Source organism: Podarcis tiliguerta (assembly GCF_965153285.1).
Source record: "Podarcis tiliguerta genome assembly, chromosome: 8".
Taxonomy (NCBI): Eukaryota; Metazoa; Chordata; class Lepidosauria; order Squamata; family Lacertidae; genus Podarcis; species Podarcis tiliguerta.
Window position 1 is genome coordinate 81621653 of NC_139541.1, and position 15661 is coordinate 81637313.

At 47.0% G+C, this 15661-nt stretch overlaps 1 protein-coding gene across 1 annotated transcript in view; it reads left to right on the forward strand.

Annotated features, from left to right (window-relative positions):
- Nucleotides 1–15661, forward strand: part of RASGRP4 (RAS guanyl releasing protein 4) — a 37815-nt gene that overhangs the window by 8554 nt on the left and 13600 nt on the right. Inside the window, exons 3-9 of the mRNA XM_083456411.1 lie at nucleotides 1811–1930; nucleotides 3726–3780; nucleotides 3881–4012; nucleotides 6195–6348; nucleotides 10029–10202; nucleotides 11286–11402; nucleotides 13883–14158. Of these exons, the coding sequence (XP_083312537.1) occupies nucleotides 1811–1930; nucleotides 3726–3780; nucleotides 3881–4012; nucleotides 6195–6348; nucleotides 10029–10202; nucleotides 11286–11402; nucleotides 13883–14158 (1028 nt within the window). The remainder of the gene's footprint in view (nucleotides 1–1810; nucleotides 1931–3725; nucleotides 3781–3880; nucleotides 4013–6194; nucleotides 6349–10028; nucleotides 10203–11285; nucleotides 11403–13882; nucleotides 14159–15661) is intronic.

Consider the following 15661-nt stretch of genomic DNA (forward strand, 5'->3'; position numbering starts at 1 on the left):
CCGACTCTAAGCCAGTTTCCTTGGTTCCTTCAACCACAATATTCCCTCTGTCAGAGTCGAGTAAATTTCAAAATTGTTGCTGTTAAGCAAGCAAACAAACAAGAGGGTACTTTAATGTTGTTTAATTGACAGTATTGCACAACACATTTGTGATAGTTTTGCACACACCCCAACAGCCAAAGACTCCAGGGGTGCCAGTGTTTACCCAGGGTTTGGTTTCCTTGCAAATATACTGTGATATTTGTAGGATGTTGTTGTTGTTTAGTAATTTAGTTGTGTCCGACTCTTCGTGACCCCCTGGACCAGAGCACTCCTGTCTTCCACTGCCTCCTGCAGTTTGGTCAAACTCATGTTTGTAGCTTCGAGAACACTGTCCATCCATCTCATCCTCTGTCGTCCCCTTCTCCTTGTGCTCTCCATCTTTCCCAACATCAGGGTCTTTTCCAGGGAGTCTTCTCTTCTCTTGAGGTGGCCAAAGTCTTGGAGCCTCAGCTTCAGGATCTGTCCTTCCAGTGAGCACTCAGGGCTGATTTCCTTCAGAATGGAGAGGTTTGATCTTCTCGCAGTCCATGGGACTCTCAAGAGTCTCCTCCAGCACCAGAATTCAAAAGCATCCATTCTTCGGCGATCAGCTTTCTTTATGGTCCAGCTCTCACTTCCATACATCACTACTGGGAAACCATAGCTTTTACTATATGGGCCTTCGTTGGCAAGGTGATGTCTCTGCTTTTTAAGATGCTGTCTAGGTTTGTCATTTTAGGTTTCATTTACACACACACACACACACACACACACACACATATATATACAACCTGATCATAGGATGGAAGGGCTCACAGCATTAACACTCCAACAGGTCTTGCCTCCCCGTCAAAAGTTTTGGGTCAAGACATGTTTCTGTTTCTCTAGCACCAGCCAAAACTCACTCTCACACAGCTCTACCCCCCCAGCCTGTTTGGTCTCCCTCTAGAGTCTAGGATGGTGTGGCATCTAGCCAGGTGAGGTGGGGAAAGTCCTACTCATCTGTCTCTACGGCAACAGGCCAACCTCTTTGGACATGTAAATGGCAGTACTTAGCTGGCCAGCAACGGCCATTATCTTGCAAAGGAACTAATAGGACTGGTTCAATGGCTTTCCTGTTATAGATGCTAGCCTTGTAGTCACAGGTTTGGAGAATACCCACAGGTGAATGAATGAATTTTATTATTACGGTCACAGACCAGTTCCGTCTCACTTACGATATCAGGAAAACCATAAAACACAACAGGAATACATAGAATTGCAATTGGGTATAACAGAGACAATTCAGATATAGCGGCAGTTGAAAATATATATTAAATCTTGATCACTAAAATATAACCCAAAATTGTCATTTAAAACCTTAATCATTTTGTTCCCTAAGTTTAATCTGACCAAACTGCGGGTGGCAGTGGAAGACAGGAGTGCCTGGCGTGCTCTGGTCCATGGGGTCACGAAGAGTCGGACACGACTGAACGACTAAACAACAACAACAACAACAAGTTTTATGGCAGACGCACAGAATTTGGCCACCCTTAGCGTGATCTCTAGACCCTTGTCCTCTTCCAGGAGTTTTAGACGTTGAAGTTTGGACCCGTTTGGAGATTTTTGTATAACAGGAGTATTATCCAGGCAGACCAACCAGTGGGGTGAGGTTACTGTATCTTGGGGTGATATCAACCATCCTTCAGATTGATAAACCAGATTGACAAACCCCCTTCAATTCCAGTCCTGTTCTTCTCCCCTCCTGCCCTCAATTGTGTCAGCCTCACCCTTTCCTCTCGCCCTCTAGATCTGGATGGAAACCTCTGCACCAGCGACTTCATGGTGAACATGACACTGACGGCTCACAGCTGGGTGGTATCGTCTGCAGAATTGGCCCGCCTCCTCCTCACATCATATCCTTTCGGAGGTAGCGCTGAGCTGCTTCAGCTGCAACACAGAAAACGTCTCCTTGGTTGTCCTTCCAGGCCTTCCTCATACTCAAAGGAAAGGGAGCATCTCATGAGGGAGAAGGTTTCAGGAGTGGGACACTCTAGACTGTTCTCCTTGTCCCCCTGCCCCGTGTCGTAAATAAAAACATGCCCTTTCCCCCTTATGGGGTATCCAAGAGCCCATATAGAGTCCTTACATAGGTTCCCTATTGGTAGGAGAAAATAACAGAGGCCAACCAGAGAGCTAGTAAGCTCGATCTTTATTGATCTGTTGCAACAGGGTGCTCCTCTCGCTCGCAGGAAAGGAGGAGGGCCCACAAAAATGCTGTGCAAGGGCTTATAAAGACTTTTGAAATTCCCACCCTGTAGATCAAGACCACCCCCAGAAACATCATCCATACATCACAGAAGGGGTGTAACTTAAGACCACCCCTCAGATACATCACAGGAAAGGTGGTCTTAAAACAGAAATTTCAATATTGTTTTTCTCTTATCCTTGTTTATTTCCTGTCTGGCAGGTTACTTGATTGGATTGCCTGGGGAGCCTGGCCAGTCTTTTGTAGTGATAAATACTTAGTTCCTGGGCCAGGTCACAGGCTCACGCCCTATTCATATCTTGAATGTGCCCTTAAGATGGGATTTGTGAGGAAAGAGACAATGGGGAGGTTTCCCACTTTGACCTTGCAGAGAAAACATTTGCTCAGTTTTGGAATCAAAACGGTTCCAGGTCGGTCTTCCTGTGCTGATCTAAGTATGTGCTTGGTTGGTACACTTATGAACATTACCATATATCTAAGACCATAAAATTCCTATCACACCTGCTAGCCTCTGGCAAGGTCAAAGGCAGTGCATTTACTTCTTAACCCTCTGATTTACATTGAAGAGATAGCAAATTAATAATAATAATAATAATAATAATAATAATTTATTTATTTATACCCCGTCCATCTACCTGGGTTTCCCCAGCCATTCTGGGCGGCTCCCAACAAAATATTAATTTTACTGCTACTACTACTACTACTGTGGGTTAAACCACAGAGCCTAGGGCTTGCCGATCAGAAGGTCGGCGGTTCGAATCCCCGCAGCGGGGTGAGCTCCCGTTGCTCGGTCCCAGCTCCTGCCAACCTAGCAGTTCGAAGGCACGCAGTGCAAGTAGATAAATAGGTACCGCTCCGGCAGGAAGGTAAACGGCGTTTCCATGCGCTGCTCTGGTTCGCCAGAAGTGGCTTAGTCATGCTGGCCCCATGACCCGGAAGCTGTACGCCGGCTCCCTTGGCCAATAAAGCGAGATGAGCACCACAACCCCAGAGTCGTCCGCGACTGGACCTAACGGTCAGGGGTCCCTTTACCTTTACCTTTTACTACTACTACTACTACTACTACTACTACTACTACTATTATTTCTAATACTAATAATAATAAAGGGCTGCCTTCAGATGTCTTCTAAAAGTCAGAGAGTTGTTTATTTCTTTGACATCTGATGGGAGGGCGTTCAACAGGACGGGCTCCACCACCGAGAAGGTCCTCTGCCTGGTTCCCTGTAACCTCACTTCTCGCAATGAGGGAACTGCCAGAAGGCCCTCGGCGCTGGACCTCAGCGTCAGGGCAGAACAATGGGGGTGGAGACGCTCCTTCAGGTATACTGGGCCTTTGAGGCCGTTTAGGGCTTTAAAGGTCAACACCAACACTTTGAATTGTGCTCAGAAACACCCGGCGCCATTGCCCACCAATTTGAGAGGGGTGTAACCTTAACTCAGTTTGCCACCTACCAAGAAGCATCTGAGAAGAAACAGCCAGAGCGCCAGTTGAGGATCTGCCACTTCATCCGGTATAAATTCCCACCCCCTTTCCTCCCCTTTGCCCCCAGAGTCTGCCTGGGTACCCGTCTCCCCGTGTCTCCACACTGAACCTCTCCCCTCTGGCTTCAGGTACTGGCTCCTCAACTACCCAGAGGCCTTTCACCTGGACCCACACCTGGAGGAGGCTATTGCAGAGATCTTGGAGGTGGTGAGGAAAGAGGGCCGAGGGGAACACAGTCACCTGCTGAACACCTCTGGCACGTGAGTTCGAGAGATTCTCAAAGCCATGAAAGTGCCTCTCCCTATATTCCCCTATGCATTCCCATTCTGTATAGAATTTTTGATTAGAGCAGCCCTGGATTGATGCAGGAATACAGTGGTGCCTCGCAAGACAAAAAGAATCCGTTCCGCGAGTCTCTTTGTCTTGCGGTTTTTTTCGTCTTGCGAAGCAAGCCCATTAGCGGATTAGCGCTATTAGCGGTTTAGCGGCTATTAGCGGCTATTAAAGGCTTAAGGGATTAGCGGATTAGCTGCTAAAAGGCTATTAGCGGCTTAGCGAACAGCTGTTAAGCGGCTTAGGGGCTTGGGAAAAAGGGGGGGAGGGGAAAACCCCCCCAGGAATCGCAAGACATTTTCGTCTTGCGAAGCAAGCCCATAGCAAATTCGTCCTGCGAAGCACCTCCAAAACGGAAAACCCTTTCGTCTAGCGGGTTTTCCGTCTTGCGAGGCATTCGTCTTGCGGGGCACCACTGTACATGAAGAAATATGGTGTTGAAGTAGTTAACAAGTGTTAAGTGTGTAAGGACAAAAGAAGTCATTATAATTTAACAGTTTTCATGTTATTTTATTTTGTTAAAGCAACTGGAAAAAATATTATGATGGGAAGATCTCACACAGGTGAAGGGAAGCAGTGGGGAGAAGGGGAGGGTTAGGTTGAATCTGGGAAATAAAATAATATATGGCACAGCAAAGGATATAATAAATAATATAATATAATATAATAATATAATATAATATAATATAATATAATATAATATAATATAATATAATATAATATAATAATATAATATAATATAATATAATATAATATAATATAATATAATATAATATAATATAATATAATATAATATAATAATAGGTTCTTATAGAATAGTAATATATTGTAACCAGAATAGAAGTTCAAAAGGGGAAGTAAATGTATTTTTAGTATTTTCATTATTGTAATAGTTATTATTATTTCTTATCGGTAGAAGGCAGTTAATTTAGGCTTCTTCGTTATGCTGTCTGTATAATTTTCTTAAGTCAATAATAAAAAAAAGAAAGTGCATCTCCCATCCCGGCCCCCCCCATCTCCCATCGCCCCCCCCCATTTAAAAAAAATTTTTTAAGACCCTCCTTCCATCCCAGAACAGCATATGGACCCCAGGAGTCCATTTTCCCAGTCTCCTGTTTCTTCCTCTCTTCCGCATCTCCACTGTGAGTAATTTACCACGCTCCTCAGACCAAACTGCGTTTCCAGTCAAGGGTTCCGCTAAGCATGGAAGCGGGTGGCGCTGTGGTCCAAAGCACCGAGCCTCTTGGGCTTGCTAGTCACAAGGTTGGCGGTTTGAATCCATGCAACAGGGTGAGCTCCCATTGCTCGGTCCCAGCTCCTGCCAACCTGGCAGTTTGAAAGCATGCCAGTGCAAGTAGATAAATAGGTACCACTGCAGCGGGAAGGTAAACGGCGTTTCCATGCGCTCTCATTTCCGTCACGGTGTTCCGTTGTGCCAGAAACGGTTTAGTAATTACCCGGAAATCTACCTGTGGACAAACGCCAGCTCCTTCGGCCTGAAAGTGGAGATGAGTTCTTAAAGTATATTTACAGAAATATTGCAAAATTAATGAATGTTAGAAGAATAATGGAATGAAATTATAAGGTTTTAGCAGAAGTGTTATTAAGAATTATATGAATATTAATTGTGAATGGGATAAAGTGGAAAATTCAAAGTTAAAATGTGTTAGGATAAATTACAGAACAAAAATTGAAGAATAGGGAAAGGATTTGTTGAACCAGCAATTTGAACTAGAATACAAAAAAGGGAGGTGTGAGGAAGTCGAGGAAATAAACAAATGAAAGATATAGATATAAAAATTGGATGTGTGTTTAATGTTTTTGTTTTCTTTTTTATGTTGTATTGTTGTATTGTATTCTTTTTATTGTTGATGTATTGTTTGTTGAATTTATGTATTGTTTTTCTTTATTGGTTTTTTTTCTTTTCATAATTATAAAATATTCAATAAATATTATTTAAAAAAAGAAAAGAAAGTGGAGATGAGTTCTGCACCCCATAATCAAATTCTACTAGATTTAACTGTCCAGGGGCCGTTTACCTTTACTACCTCTAAGCAAGCAGAGTATTCAGCATCTAACTTGGTGTTCTGGCCTTGCTTCCTTCTCCAGGATGACCCGGACGTGGACCCGATCCCTTAGCTGCCAAAGCAGCCCCGGCTCTGGCAAGAAGAGGAAAGTGTCCCTGCTTTTTGATCACCTCGACGCAGGAGAGTTGGCCAACCACCTCAGCTACCTGGAGTTCAAGGCATTCTGCCGTCTCTCGGTAGGGATCCGCCGACACTCAGGTTCTGCAGCGGTGGAAGATTAGAAATTCAGTCAGTCAGTCTGTTTTATTGCATATAGCCAAAGGCTGCCGCAATGTACACAGAATCATTCAACAATTAAAAGAAAGTATACTGGATTAATAGGGATGCGGGTGGCGCTGTGGGTTAAACCACAGAGCCTACGACTAGCTGATCAGAAGGTCAGCAGTTCAAATCCCGCGACAGGGTGAGCTCCCGTTGCTCGGTCCCTGCTCCTGCCAACCTAGCAGTTCGAAAGCACGTCAAAGTGCAAGTAGATAAATAGGTACCACTCCGGCGGGAAGGTAAATGGCGTTTCCGTGCGCTGCTCTGGTTCACCAGAAGCGGCTTAGTCATGCTGGCCACATGACTCAGAAGCTCCCTCAGCCAATAAAGCAAGATGAGCACCGCAACCCCAGAGTCGGTCACGACTGGACCTAATTGTCAGGGGTCCCTTTACCTTTACCTCATACTGGATTAATACAAAAAACTTAAAACATTTATATTATCAAGATATTACCTACTCTAAACAGAGCTATAACAGTACCTTAATATACAAGTTAAGACATTAAACAATAAAATTTACAAGCTAAAATTATCACATGGCCACTGATAAATTAAAAAATGTTAATTAATACAATGTGCAATTATATTCAGAGTTTGATGATAAAGATAGAATATAGCTTGATGTAGATAGGGTCAAATAAATTCATCTCCTTCACAGTTGGTGGCTACCTTGGCTATATAATTTGCTCTAATGTTCCTAGCGGCAGTTGCAAAGAGTGCTACACGCCAGGTCACAGACTTACCTGTGTCTGTGAGGAAATATAAAATCATGTCAGAGGGGTTCTGGCCAGAGGACCTTGTCATTATAGGTGCTAAAAATCTGGTTTAGAGTTCAACACCTGGAGAACACTAGGCTAGCAAAAAAAATGCCTGATTGAGCTCTCTGATGGATTACCCCTTAAAAACTGGGTACTTTACGCTGCCCAACTAATGGGCAAATATGACCTCTCAGTGACCGGGATCAAAGAACTTCCGTTATATTCCCAGATTAGAAATGGTTGCAGAGATGGGTCGTGTCAGGGGCTGGACTGAGGAGGAATGGTGCCCTCCCCGCTTCTCCTGAACCTTCCTGAGAACAGAAGGGACAGTATAGACTTAGAACAGCGGTTTGCAGAAGGTCATAGTTCAGAGGCTGCAGAGGGGAGAAGCTGGGAAATATTGGGAGAGGAAGAAGAAGAAAATCCCAGGGAAGAGACAGCTGACAGATCCGGTGTCTTTGGGAAGCATTCCTGACCCCCCCCTCCCAGGACCAGGTGGGCATTGAGAGTAGGAGAACAGAAGGCTCTGAGGTAGAAAGCTGAGATCAGCCGGTGCAAGGGTGACGTACAATAGGAGAGACGGAGGGGGGGTGGAGCAAAGCCATTATTTTAGGGAGGCTGACTTTCTTTGTCTCTCTCTGTGATCTATGGAATAAATTACCTGGTAAGAACTCCTCTTGTTTATCTGTTTACTGGCTGCCACCGGGGGAGGGATCAGCTTCCCAGAAGCCTGATAGGCAGCTGCATAGACATTTAAAAAGAGCCTTCGCCTTCCCCAAGCAGCTGCCCTCCAGATATTGTGGACTTCCATCGCCCCTAACCCTGGGACCAGTAGGGTAGTAGCAGTTGCAGAAGTGCAGGATCGCCCTTCAAAATAGTCACACAGCCACACCTCCTCCTAAGATGAAACACTAATTTCACTTATCGCAGGGAGGGAACTGCCAGAAGGCCCTCGGGACATTTAGGGATACATGACATCGTTCTACCCGGATGCTGAGGTCCAGCTCTGAGGGCCGTCTGGCGGTTCCCTCGCTGCGAGAAGCCAAGTTACAGGGAACCAGGCAGAGGGCCTTCTCAGTAGTGGCACCCGCCCTTTGGAACGCCCTCCCACCAGATGTCAAAGAGAAAAACAACTACCAGACTTTTAGAAGACATCTGTAGGCAGCCCTGTTTAGGGAAGTTTTTAATGTTTAATAGGTTATTGTATTTTAGTGTTCTTTTGGAAGCTGCCCAGAGCGACTGGGGAAACCCAGCCAGATGGGCGGGGTATAAATAATAAATTATTATTATTATTATTACAATGATCAGTGCATATCACCATGTGTTAAGTGCCCTTAAGAAACTACAGCTCCCAGAATCCTTTGGCAGCAGCCACGACTCTTTAAAGTGGTATCACAGTGCTTTAAATGCAACCCAGAAATAGTACCTCGGGTTAAGAACTTTGCTTCAGGATGAGAACAGATATCGTGTGGCGGCAGCGGGAGGCCCCATTAGCTAAAGTGGTACCTCAGGTTAAGAACCTCTGGAACAAATTAAGTTCTTAACCCGAGGTACCAATGTATCTAACTTTTAGAAGGCATAAGAAGGCAGGGAGGTTTTTAATGTTTGATGTTTTACTGTGGTTTTATAATTTGTTGGAAGCTGCCCAGAGTGGCAGTCAGATCCAGTCAGATGGGCAGCATAATAAATAATAATAATAATAATAATAATAATAATACCACAAATATAATTTCCCCCAAATGATCTCATTGATCTTGCATATCTCTAAGGAGGGAATTGTGGTCTGTAGATCTAATCCGTTCCCAGAAGTGGGACTTGAGGGCACTGCTCTCAGGTCCCTGCAGTTAGGAAAGCTGTCTGGTCGAGGGTCTCGTACAGAGAGACCACCAACCCAGGTTCGTTAGGAGGAGAAGCTGCATGAGCTAGTAAGCCCCCCTTGAAACCCCTGAGAGGGCCTGCCCTGTGGCAGATCGCTAACAACGTGCTTCTCAGAAGACATCTCTTTCCCCTACTTGATTTCGCTTACCGGGAAAAACCAAAGGAAGTACATCATGTATCATTAGCTAAGAGAATTCGCTACCCACAAGATGTAGCGATGGCTTATTAGACAAATTCGCAGAAGCCTTTGAGACGGTCTATCTCACAGGGTGGTGTGGCCATCCGCTTTGCACCCCTTTTTGCCTAATTCCCCGATGGGTCACTGATCAAAAGGGATCCCTGCATTTCGACGAGAGATGGGGAGAATTTGCCTGAGTTCTCATTCAAAGGCAAACCAAGAAATTTCTGGCAGTAAGAGCAGTCTGAAAGTGGACCAGATTCCCTCGGGAGGTGGTGGGCTCCCATTCCTTGGACGCTGGATGGCTACCTGCCATAGACGCTTTGGGGGAGATTCCTGCATTGCAAGAGGTTAGACTAGATGACCCTTGAGAGTCCCTGCCTTTTGCAATTCGCACTTCTCTGAATTTTGCAGTGCAGTTCTGCAGTCAAGTGACGCGTACAACAATGCATAGACTGCATTTAGGGTTAAGCGTCCCTAAAAATGCTCTGAAACAATGAATAATTTTAGGAAAATCACATTGGAAAATGCACACATTTTTTAGGTGCTATTGCATCCAAACATTTGCACATTAGATATCCACGCTAAAATGCTGGTGAGTTTTCGGCATTTAAAAAAGAAATGTCAAACTGATGTGAAAATGCAGAGAACTGAAGACTGGAAAATTGGGGCACAGAACAGATTTGCCCATTCCTAATTTAGATAGACAATTTTTCTTCTAGTAAGATTGTATTTATTATTATTTAAAAAAAAATCTTTCTCCCTGTTATGTGTTGGGCAGTACTTGGATTTCCAGAATTACGTGCTGCGGGGGTCAGTGCGGGGCAGTCCAGCCCTGGAGCGGGCCATCGCCTTGTGCAATAGCATCTCCCAGTGGGTGCAGGTCATGGTCCTCAACCGACCCACGCCCCAGCAACGGGCGGAAGTATTCACCAAATTCATCCGTGTGACTCTGGTAAGCAAGTTGTTATGTACTGAGTTGAATAGGATCCAAACTGCAGCAGTCTGATTGGTCCTAGAACAATAGGATCCAAATTGCAGCAGTCTGATTGGTCCTGGAACAATAGGATTCAGAATGCAGCAGTCTGATTGGTCCTAGAACAATGCAGCAGTATGATTGGTTGGCAGGAACCACCCAATCATGCTCCAGATATAAGTGAATCCACAACCTGATTGGCTTACAGTAGAATTCCGGAATTAGCCAATCATGTGCAGCCCATTGTGTAAATAATGTATATAAGGCAGATACTTTGAGGGGACTTTCATTCATTCCTTCTCACCACTATGAGCTGAATAAAGAGCATGAAATCACTTTGCAAATCTGAGTATATTTCACAAGTTCTCCACCTGCTTTGCTGGAAGAAGGGGGTGACAGCAGAAAGGGGGGCTGAAGGGGTGCAAAACCCTGTGCAGAGCTCACGTTCCTTGTGCAGTGCATTGGAGGAGACCATCTCTACCCCTGTACTTGCTGGCTGGAGGAGAGAGTTCCTCTGAGCATGTTCAGAGTACAGCCTCCCTCTGCGATCATCGCAGCGAGTGATCCAACGTGGCTTAATTTTAAAGGTAAAGGTAAAGGGACCCCTGACCATTAGGTCCAGTCGCGGACGACTCTGGGGTTGTGGCGCTCATCTCGCTTTATTGGCCGAGGGAGCCGGCGTACAGCTTCCGGGTCATGTGGCCAGCATGACTAAGCCGCTTCTGGCGAACCAGAGCAGTGCACGGAAATGCCGTTTACCTTCCCGCCGGAGTGGTACCTATTTATCTACTTGCTTTCAAACTGCTAGGTTGGCAGGAGCAGGGACCGAGCAACGGGAGCTCACCCCGTCGCGGGGATTCAAACCGCCGACCTTCTGATCGGCAAGTCCTAGGCTCTGTGGTTTAACCCACAGCGCCACCCACGTCCCTGGGAGAGTTTTAAATTAAGGTTGGGGGATGAGGAAATGTGCGTTTGTATTTTTAAAAGATGGCTCCCATGACATGCAGGTGATTTTTCCTGCCCCTCCTCTCACCCCTTTGTTTTTTCCTCCGCTACTTGCAGAAGTTAAGACAACTGCAGAACTTCAGCACCCTCATGGCCATTGTGGGGGGGCTCTGTCACAGCGCCATTGCCCGCCTCAAGGACACGCACACGCTTCTGCCTTCTGAGATCACTAAGGTAGGAACTTTGTTGCGGGGGGAGGAAAGAGGGAAAAGTTTATAATAATAATTTATTATTTATACCCCGCCCATCTGGCTGGGCTTCCCCAGCCACTCGGGGCGGCTTTGAACAAAATATTAAAATACTGTAATACATCAAACATTAAAAGCTTCCCTAAATGGGGCTGCCTTCAGATGTCTTCTAAAAGTTTGGTAGTTCATAGAATCATAGAATCATAGAGTTGGAAGAGACCACAAAGACCATCGAGTCCAACCCCCTGCCAAGCAGGAAACACCATCAGAGCACTCCTGACATATGGTTGTCAAGCCTCTGCTTAAAGACCTCCAAAGAAGGAGACTCCACCACACTCCTTGGCAGCAAATTCCACTGTCGAACAGCTCTTCCTGTCAGGAAGTTCTTCCTAATGTTTAGGTGGAATCTTCTTTCTTGTAGTTGTTGTTCTCTTTGACATCTGGGAGGTATGCTAGAGAGGGAGTCAGGTGCTGTTTCCTTCCGAGCGTGGAACTGCCGGAAGCCCTCGGGTTCGGCAGCCAGAACCCACTTCCAAAATCTACCAGAAGAGGCAGGAGGAAATGGGAGCAGTTCTCTCAGCAAGGGCCGGCTCTACCATTAGGCAGAGCAAAGTGTCCACCTCTGGCAGCACAAGGGAAGAAGAGTGCAGCGCTGGCCCAAGGTGTTTTGCTGCCCGAGGCGAAGCAGCGAATGGTGTGTTATCTGCCCCCACAGCCCAGTTATTTTGTCACACGCGGCAGGAAATTCCGAAAACACCTCTTCCCTTCTCTGACACTGAAATAAAATAATTGCAAACTAAACGTCCACTAGATAATTGAAAAATGTTCACACCAAACGTTTTAAGCACCCTGAAACCACTTTTAACAGACATGGCTTCTCCACAAAGAGTCCTGGGAACTATAGTTTGTTTAGGGTGCTGAGAGTTGTTGAGTGTTCCCAGGACTCTTTTGGGTGAAGCCACGACAGGTAAAGTGGTATCTTTAAAGGTATGGCGTGGTTGTGGCCTATTTGCTTTCCTTTCGTGTTACCCGAAATCTTCTGCCTGGCGTGGCTGTCTGTGCTGGCCCCGGGGGGGGGGGGGGTTACCGTGAGGCATGGTCGGAGTCCGGTCCTGGGTCGAGGGTCTGGAGTCTGTCCACCAAGAGTGAAGCGGGGTCCAAAGCAAGAAGCAGGGCATGGTCGGAAACTCCGGAAGAACAGGTCTGGGTTCTGGCAGAAACAGGTTTCCCACGACGTTGCTCCCACAACCTGGGACCGGGCTGACTGACCTTTATCTTCTCTGAGGCCAGGGGCGGCCCCGGCCCACAGGTGACCCGCCTCTCCTGGCCTTAAGGCGAGCACTCCTCCTGTGGGAACTTAGTTCCCTCCGCCTCTCTGCCCTGAGCCTCTGCAGCTCAGGAGAGGCTGGAGGGTTACTGGACCCAGGGGCAGCTTCACCTTCCCCTGACAGGGCTGGGAGAGGCGCACATGCAGGCAATGGGTCCTCAACCACCTCTGGAGCCCGAGTGGATACATCTGGTGTCTGCTCCTGAGGATCCGGCACACGTGCAGACCCTTCAGATTCAAGCCCCTGCCCCGGCTCAACCAGCCCTGGAGGCGGGGACTCCTGTGCAGGCTGGGACTCCTCAGGTTCAGCTTCTGAATCAGATTCCCAGGCCATCACACTGCCCAATGGTAGGGCTGGCCCCGAGAGAGCAGACAGAGGTGTGTGCCATGCGATCTGCCCTGCACCTGCTAAGATAGCTGGTTGACCTCAGGCGTGGTGGCAGGCACATCGCCAGTGTTGAAGTAAGATTCGCCTGCCGGTCTGGTTCATTTTTGTACACTGAATGGTGAAGGCATAATTTTGCCATCCGCCTCGGGTGGAAAACATAGCTGTCAACTTACAGATTTGAAAATAAGGGACCAGCAGCCTCGAAAATAAGGGATCAACAGGCAAAATAAGGGATTTTCCAAGCACAGGTATGTTCAACTTCTGAGCCCCTCCGAGCCAAAGGCAGAAAGCCCAGCCAGCAGCCAAACAAAGCCTCAAGCGGTGGTTCCCACAGCGCAGCAACCCGGCAAAGGGGATGCAGCAAGGAAAACCACCGTCACCTCTCCGCTGGGAAGCGCTGAGCAAAGGCGAGTCCCCAGGCAACACGGCCGATTTGATCGGCACAAGGCATGCAAGCTCCACCCCCCAGTCATTCTTAGACTCCTTATTGGGTGAGCAATGCAGCCAAGCAACACAGCTGGAGCCTCCCTCCTCCCTGGCCGGCAGGGAGGGAGGGAGAGGAGCTGCTTCCTTTGAAACCCGGGAAATTTAAGGGACATCATCAATAAGGGACAGCAGCGCTGGGATAAGGGACCTTCTCACCAAATAAGGGACGGTTGACAGCTATGGGTGGAAAACCCTTTTGGGCTGTCCCTGCCCTTACCCTCTGACCTCAACATCTTCTTCAACGTTGCTTCCTTCTTGCCCCCAGACGCTGTCTGAGATGACGGTGTTGCTCTCCTCATGTGGCAACTACAGAACGTACCGACGGGTTTATGCCGATTGTGATGGCTTCAAGATTCCCATCGTCGGCGTCCACCTCAAGGACCTGGTGACTTTGCACGAGGCCATGCCCGACCACGTGGATGGCGGGCGGCTCAACTTAAGCAAGCTCCAGAGTTTGTACGAGCCGGCGAGGGAACTCCGGGTTCGGCAACAAGCCAGCCCTCCGTTCGAAGCCAACAAAGATCTGGTGCACCTACTCACTGTAAGAAACGGATAACCTAAGTCGTGAGGAGGAGGAAATAGAAACTGTGGGGTTGGGCACATATGTACGTGTGTGCCAGACGTCCAGGGATGCTCGCGCAGCCCCCGCTAGGATGGGACAAAATGCCCCCGCTGTAGCAAATGCAGCCACCGACTTGAATGGATCTGGGTTGCATCCACCCTATGCATTTAAAGCATTCTTGTGCCTCTTTAACAGTCGTGGCTTGCCCCAGAGAATCCTGGGAGCTGTAGTTTAAGGGTGCTGAGAGTTGTTAGGAGACGCTGCTAATTCCCCCTACCCTGAGCTATAATTCCCAAAGTGGTTCCACAATCAATCCCTATTTCCTTTTTTTATATATAATATTTTTATTAGTTTTTTTAACATATCATTTCCAACATTCATATAACATAATTTCTTATCTTATACAATGTTTTTGACTTCCGTCAGTGGTGGTTTTCTGTTTTTATCACTTGTTCCGCATTTCCTAATTTTCCTGCCTATTCCTCTTATTTATCATTAACAAATATTTCTCTTCATAGTCTTTTTTGCAATATTTCAAATAATCCTCCTTACAAAATTTATTGCAATCCTACTAGCGTAATCTGTTCATTACAGTAACTTTTCAGATAGTTCGTATATTTACTCCAGTTTTCTGAGAATCTCTGGTCCCAAAGGTTTCGAATCCTTCCTTTTGGTTTATCTAGCTCTGAATAGTCCATCAGTTTCCTCCTCCATTCTTCTTTCGTTGGTAGTTCTTTTTGTTTCCATTTTCCCAATCAATCCCTATTTCCAGGGAACTCCGTGAGGCAGGATAGACAGCTCGGCACCCTTAAACTACGTTTCCCAATATTCTTTTTTTGGGGGGGAGTCCATTAGCTCAATTGGTTAGAGCGTCGTTCTGAAAATGCCAAGGTTGCGGGTTTCATCCTGTTGTGGTAGAATGGGCCACCATGTTGCATCAGTTAGGACGAGAAGGCAGAATGCCATGACGGCAACCGTCGCCTAGCAACCGCAGCCGGAGGCAGGAAGTGGTGCGGTTGCCTAGCGGCCTGGCTGCCACTGGTGCTGTGCGTGGCCCTCAGAGTACATTCACATGTGACTCAGTAACCACAACCTCTGGGTTGCCTAGCAGCCATGACTGTGGGGAAATTGAGCCACGCCGCTTGCAGCCGTGGGGCCTAGCAGCAGGCCTCTCTGCGGCCTAGTAAACAAGCTGCCCTCACGTAGCCTCCACTGGCTCCACATGCAATGCGTTGCCTAGCAACCGCCGACTTCTGTGCTGCTTAGCAACCGGACCAGGGAGCAGGGCGGGGGGGGGGGGCATTAGCACATTAAATTGTTTAAATTTTATATCCTGCCCTTCCTTCCAAGGGAGACCCAGCCAGCAAGCGGTGGATCAGTGAAAGCATCCAAAATGGATGCAGACAGGGAAAGATACCTATTTTAAAAGGCTTGTTGGAACAAGGAGGGCTTCAGTATTACTAATTGTTACTGTTATTGTTA